General features: G+C 48.2%; 1 protein-coding gene across 1 annotated transcript in view; it reads left to right on the top strand.

Moving 5' to 3' along the window:
• The first annotated feature begins 3306 nt into the window (after positions 1-3306).
• MYBL2 (MYB proto-oncogene like 2) overlaps positions 3307-6507 on the top strand; it is a 39904-nt gene continuing 36703 nt past the window's right edge. Inside the window, exon 1 of the mRNA XM_073309806.1 lies at positions 3307-3584. Within this exon, the coding sequence (XP_073165907.1) occupies positions 3529-3584 (56 nt within the window). The 5' untranslated portion in view covers positions 3307-3528. The remainder of the gene's footprint in view (positions 3585-6507) is intronic.

Below are 6507 nucleotides of genomic sequence, written 5' to 3'. Positions count from 1 at the left end.
TCTGCTCGTGTCTGAGATGCAGGCCTCTATCCCTGGCACCTGCTTGTAGTCCTGGTCTGCCCTATCACTACCTTCAAAGTTGCTTCTTCGGAAAGGCCTTTTCACCTTTTATCCTCTCCTCAGTGGTGTAGTGAAGATGAGTGAAAATCCTATTCTTTCTGCTATTGCCCTATCCCCCCCGCATGGATGCTAAAACATCAGCTTACACTGCTTGTCAGGAAGAGGAGCTAGCATTCTTTCCTGCCTAAAACACCTAGCATGCTGTTGACACTATGCAAATATGCACTATATGCTGCTGGCAGAAGTGGCAATTCCATTGACTTCAAAAGCTTTTGCTTACTTGTGCCAGCTATGAATATGGTCCCCAGCATCCTTTACTGTTTAGACAAGTGTAGAACTTCTAAATTCCGTAGGGTCCCAGTCCGCCCCAACAGCTCTATGGCAGTGGTGGAAGATGATCATGCTTGGTCAGAGATCACATTTTTCAAAAAAGGTTGGTGTGCTTTGTGTTCTTACAAACTAGTTACCCCGTTCACCCAGGACACTAGCTAGTACAATCCAGCTGAAGATTTACACAACCACCTCAATCTTTCCAAGACTGTGTCAATACCATTCACCAAAGCACCACAGATTCCAGCAATCCTACTGGTATTTAGGGAGTGATGGATAGCTCCAGCCTGTGCTGTTCTTCTGTGTTTATATTTTAGACAGTAAATAAATGCTTCCTTTAGAAAGCTTTTAAAAGGTGTTTTGCCAACTGTGCTTGTTGTTGCAATAATATGTTTTAGAAATAAGTCAGCAGGGCCCTCTAAGAATGCAGAGTAAGCAGTGTGTGACCAACCAAGAGCTAGGGTTTATCCTTCAGTATATCTGGTGTCCCTGTTTGCATTGCTCATGGGCCTACTGTAGTGAGCTTTGAAACAAAGGGAAGCATTTTCACTAAATTGTTATAACTTGCAGAGTAAGCTTCCCAAGCTGATATGTAGATAGGGATAACCATGCACTTCTCTCCTTTAAAACAAAAAAACAACTAGCATCCATTAAGACAGTGGCTCCTGGCCCCCTCTATCAGGAATCCTTCCACTTACACTGAAATCTCATGATTATGTAGTTCCTTTTCATTTCATTCCCCTAATAGAAGTTGAAACCATCATAGCTGTTTTGCCATGTGGATGGTGGTTTAAGAGCAGTAGCCAGTCAGAGGGCAGGGATTGGTATGCAGTGGAACTGCTGTAACTAGTGTAGCCTTGATTTTTACTAACTGTGCAATATGCAACTCCCTATTTGCTAGATACTAATCACAGATAGGCTTCAGTGTCACACAGGCTTTGTCTCTTATACTTCCAAAAATCAGCCTATAATTCTGCACAAGCAGAGATTACTATGTAGACAGGATGTAGATGTTTTTCTACCCTGTCTTCTAACCCTCAAGTATCTGAGCGGTGTGTACACTCAGACCCCCATAGTCATGTGTGATGGATGTGATATATGCCTGTGTAAACACAGCCACAGAATAAGAAAAAGCCTAATTGCTGTGGTGCTTTTGTGAGTCAGTTCTGCACCCTAGCCTGATGCTTTGCTTGTAAAGGAGCATTGCAGAATAACCTGCATCACACCCAGAAGGAAATTAAAATGAGTGCTGCTTTCAGAAACAGACTTCTCATCTCTACACTTGTGGGGCTTATTGCATCACAGCCCCTTACATTAGCCTGAAGGAGTGTATTCTCTTCTTCATATGCTCCAACTTCTCTCCTTAGGGACCTAAGCAGGAGGTTGACTGTTCAGCTGTTAAACTGATCAGAGGCTAACTTCTAGAGCATTGTCTCTTTTCAGCTAGCTATGATTCTGACTAGTAACTGGGAGATTTGACATTGGTAACACCTACTGCAAATTAACAGAATATTTAAAGAGATCTTCTACTTGGAGTCATCCAGGGAGTGGTGGCAGAGAACAAAGATACTATTCACACCTGCTCAAGAACTCCATGGTTATGAATAAACTACTGTATAATTTATTATTACCCTAAAGCCATCCACAAGCAAGAATCAGTGCCTCTCTGTGGAATCTCCTCCCCATGCCAGTTTACCAAACCTCCACCTTTTCCTCAGACTTATTCATCTGTTAAGGCTGAAATATAGGATGCAGTCAGAATGATGAATTCATCCATAATAAGGGACACCAAAATTATTTTTGCACAAAATTTAAAATGCTGCAGGATTCCTTCTGTCAGTAGAAGTGACTATTTGTTCTCCATTTCTTGTGTCTATGTCTATTGTAAATAATTTTCATCAATGAAAATGAGAAATACCAGACAGATACAGAATGAAGGGAACTTTAGAAGTAGGATGAGAGGTGCCCCTGAAAACAAAGGTCATGTGAGAAGTTCCTAATTGACCCACTTCCTTCCATGAGGGCCATATGAAATGATTACAGAAATAATGCACCAAGCTACCTCAATTCTGAATGTCCCAGCACCTTCCTACATTGCAAAATCCTACTTCACAAGAGAAGTGACTAAAAACTGCCCCAACATTAATCCTACATGAGAAAAGACTTCAGCTGCTTTATAAACACTTAGAAGAGGGAGCATCTTCTAAGCCAGGGGTTCTCAAACTTCATTGCACCATGACCCCCTTCTGACAACAAAAATTACTATGTGACCCCCCTGACAACAAAAGTTACTACATGACCCCAGGAGCGGAGACTGAAGCCCCGGTCCCCAGCAAGTCTAAGCCAGCCCTGGTCCTGACCCATAGTTTGAGTTAAGAACCACTGTTCTAAGCCATTAAGGGACAGACCTCTGAGTCATGGGATCCATGATCTATTCCAGGCTGTGTGAGTTAGGGAAACAGAGAAGTGACTTGCCCAATCTCTAAAATGGAGATTTTAAGCGGGACCTGAAACCTTTTCAGGGGGTTGCATGCCCTTGAGCTAGTCACTTCCCCATCTGTAAAATGGGGATAATGATACTCCCTTCTCCAACCTGGCTTCTTTAGGTAGAGTGTAAATGCGCCAGGGACTGTGTGTGTTTCTACACAGAACCAGCGGGATTCCACAGCCACCCTGAGCAGCCTCTTCCAGAGCTTAACTGCCCTTACAGCAAGACCGCTTTCCCCAACAGCTAACCCAGCTCCCTTGCTGCAGATTGGGCCTGTCACTTCGCATCCGAGCTTCAATGGACGTGTGGGGTGCCCGCCGCAGCGAGGCCCTGCTCTCTCGCCCGTGGGACCCCTGGGACTGGCAACAAGCCACCGTCCGCGCAGCCCCCTTTAAAGAGCAGCGCTGCTCTTTTGTCCTTGCCAGGCTCCCATAGGGCGCAGGCTGGGTTTCTTCCGGCCTGAAGAGGGACCCGCAGCGGCCCAGCCCCCGCCGCCGGGCTGACTCTCCTTGCCCACGTGTAGGCACTGGCGGGTGGGGGGTCTCGGGATGCCGCGTCCGTCCCGTCTCCGGGCCGGGCTTTGCCCGGGGCTGAGCTAAGGCAGAGACCCGGGCTCGCAGCACTTCAGCCTGCAGGATGCTGAGCCGGTCATGGCTGCTCTCCCGCGGCGCTCCGCCACTCACGCGGCCCCCGGGGCGCTGCTGAGGTAACTGCATTCCCCCCCCGCCCCGCGCCGCATAGGCTCATACACCCCCCCCCCCCGGCTGCCGGGGAGGGCGAGGGTTGTGTCCCTAGTGCCAGGAGGGAGGGAGGGAGAGAGAGAGAGAGTCAGAGTCCCACACGCCCCCGCCCGCCCCCGCCGCCGCCTCGGGGGGGGGGGGGGGTTCGGGTTCGGGCTCGTGCACGTGTCGTGCCAGCCCCGCTCGTGCGCGTGAGACGTGCAGCCCTGCGCCCAGCCGTGCCGGGTTCACGGCCGAGGGGGTGGGGGTGGGGATTCAGGGAGGTATAAACCTTTTTCTCCTCCTCCCTTCAGCGGTACAGCGGGATGTTCGCGCAAACGCCCTTCCCACCCCCCCAGCCCACGGATCCGCTTCCCCGGGCTCCTACGGACACAGGAGGCGTTATCCGCCGGCAGGCACAAGCCGACTTCAGATTTCCCTCCTCGGCTCTCGCCCTCTCCCACGCCGCCCGTCCGCCCCTCCTACGTGCCCCGCCCGGGCTGCTGTCCCCCGCCGGCTGCTTGTGCGCTAGCCTCCCTTCCCCCGGCCCGGCCCTTTTAGTTCACAAACCAGGCAGCCCCCGCTAAGCTTTACGCCGGGGTAATGCTCTCGTGTGAGCTCGGCCATCTTGTTTCTTTGTGTAAATGTCTTGCATCGCCCCTGCTGCCTTAGTCCCGCCTTAAGGCTGGGCCCGTCCTGCTGTAGGCCGCCGCTGTTAGGAGAGTTACTCAGGGCAGGTGAGCAGGGGTCAAGTAGGGGAGAGATGCCGAAGAGTCCGGAATAAGACTTTTAAATGTCTCTTAAGACGGGGAGAGACCTTAAAATCAACCCAGGAGAGATTCCTTCAGCAAGGCTGAGATTTGGCAGGGCTGGCTCCACTTGCCAGAGTTACAGCTTTGGGGGGTAACAGTTCACTTAGTGATATAGACAAGGGGGGGGAGAAGGGGTTCCCTTCTCTCCCCTCAGAAGCACAACCCCACTAAATATAATTATTGGGAACTCTACTGGATCCTGTTCCAAATATTTAGGGTGTAAAACTGTTACACAAAAACACACTAGATTTTGCAGAGATGTGAAGTTATTCTACCTGCCAGCCTTGCGCGGCATAGCCCAGATCCCAGCTCAGGTGCTTAGAGGGTGCCCCTCTAGAGCCATCATTTCAATGGCCAGAGGGTAGTTTAGCTCTTGGCCCAAAGTGGGGTGTAGTGTTAATGACATTATCTAGTTGCTACCTTAAAGTAATGGACAAAAGGCTGTAGATTCTGAAATATCATGCCCTAATTTAAAGATGAAATGAATAAAGAAATATTTCCCATTTTAGAGGGGCAATCACTTTGTAATCTGTTAAACTGGGTTCAAGTAGTTTCAGGTACTAACCTGCCCTTCCAGCCCATCTGTTGTATAAATGTGTTCTGTCCCCCACTACAGAGGGCTTCTCCTCACTGTAGTTTCAGGGACTTGAAGTGTTTTGTTAAATTTCCCTTTTCAAAGTTTTTAGGTCAGTGGTAGTTTAAACACTGCTTCAAAGGATTTGGAGTTTAATTTGACACTTAGGCCCAGGTCCACAAGAGGTACTTAAAAAGAAAAAAGTAGTACTTGTGGCACCTTAGAGACTAACCGATTTATTTGAGCATAAGCTTTCGTGAGCAACAGCTCACTTCATCAGATGCAACATCCGATGAAGTGAGCTGTAGCTCACGAAAGCTTATGCTCTAATAAATCGGTTAGTCTCTAAGGTTCCACAAGTACTACTTTTTCTTTTTGCGAATACAGACTAACACGGCTGTTACTCTGAAACCTGTCAAGAGGTACTTAGATACCTAATGCAGTTTTGGTGGCACAGAACTGCTGCCGACTGCAGTAGGTACCTAAACTCATTCAGCACCTAAGTTTTCAGGGTCTGAATTAACTAAACCTATACATTTCTGCCTCTGAGCAGATGTACTACTGCCTTCCTTTAGCCTAGTGGTTCTCAACCTTCCTAGACTACTGTACTCCTTTCAGGAGTCTGATTTGTCTTGTGTACCCCTCCCCCCCAAGTTTAATGTCACTTAAACTACTTGCTTACAAGAAAAAAAGACAAAAATACAAAAAAGTATGTCACAGCACACTGTTACTGGAATTGCATACTTTCACATTTTTGCCATATAAAATAGATCAATTGGAATATAATTGTTTCAGTGCAGAGTATATAGAGCAGTATAAGGAAGTCATTGTATGAAATTTTCATTTGTACTGACTTCACTAGTGCTTTTTATGCAGCCTGTTGTAGAACTAGGCAAATATCTGATGAGCTTTTCCCTCTGGGGGGGAGGGGGGTGGTGGTGGTACATGTACCCCTGGTTGAGAACCACTGTTTCTAGGCAGCCAGATGCCTACCTCCCAAAGCCCCAGAACAATACACAAACTGGGGAAGACAGGCATTTGGCCACCTAAGTTACATGCAGGACCCAATCCTGTAGGCAGTCTGTGAGCATGCCTACAGGATCACATCCCATTCAGAACCAACTTTTATTATCCCCCTTATGGCTTTTAACTCAAAGGACTCTGTCTTTCTCACACATCTAATGGCTATTTAAATATTCATCCACAGTGGAACAGACCTTGGGCCAGAGAGAGAATGACTATAGTAGTGGTTCGGGCACCTGCATGGGAGGCAGGAGAGCCAAGGTCCAGTGCCCCGCTCTAGTCACTTCCTTTTAAATCCACAGTGGAACAGGAAAGATTAAGGGACTTCTGTGTCAGAATATCCCATAGCTCAGTAGTTAGAGCATCCTCTGGAGGCCCCCCCAATTCAACTTCTTCCTCCCCCCCAGGCAGAGAGAAAGGAATTGAACCCAAGTCTCCTCTATCCCCAGAGTGCTCTACCTACCAAGCTAGGTGTCAAGGTGGCATCACCTCCTCCTCCAG

This window comes from Lepidochelys kempii, chromosome 13, assembly GCF_965140265.1.
Source record: "Lepidochelys kempii isolate rLepKem1 chromosome 13, rLepKem1.hap2, whole genome shotgun sequence".
NCBI lineage: Eukaryota > Metazoa > Chordata > Testudines > Cheloniidae > Lepidochelys > Lepidochelys kempii.
This window is presented reverse-complemented; position numbering and strand designations above follow the sequence as displayed.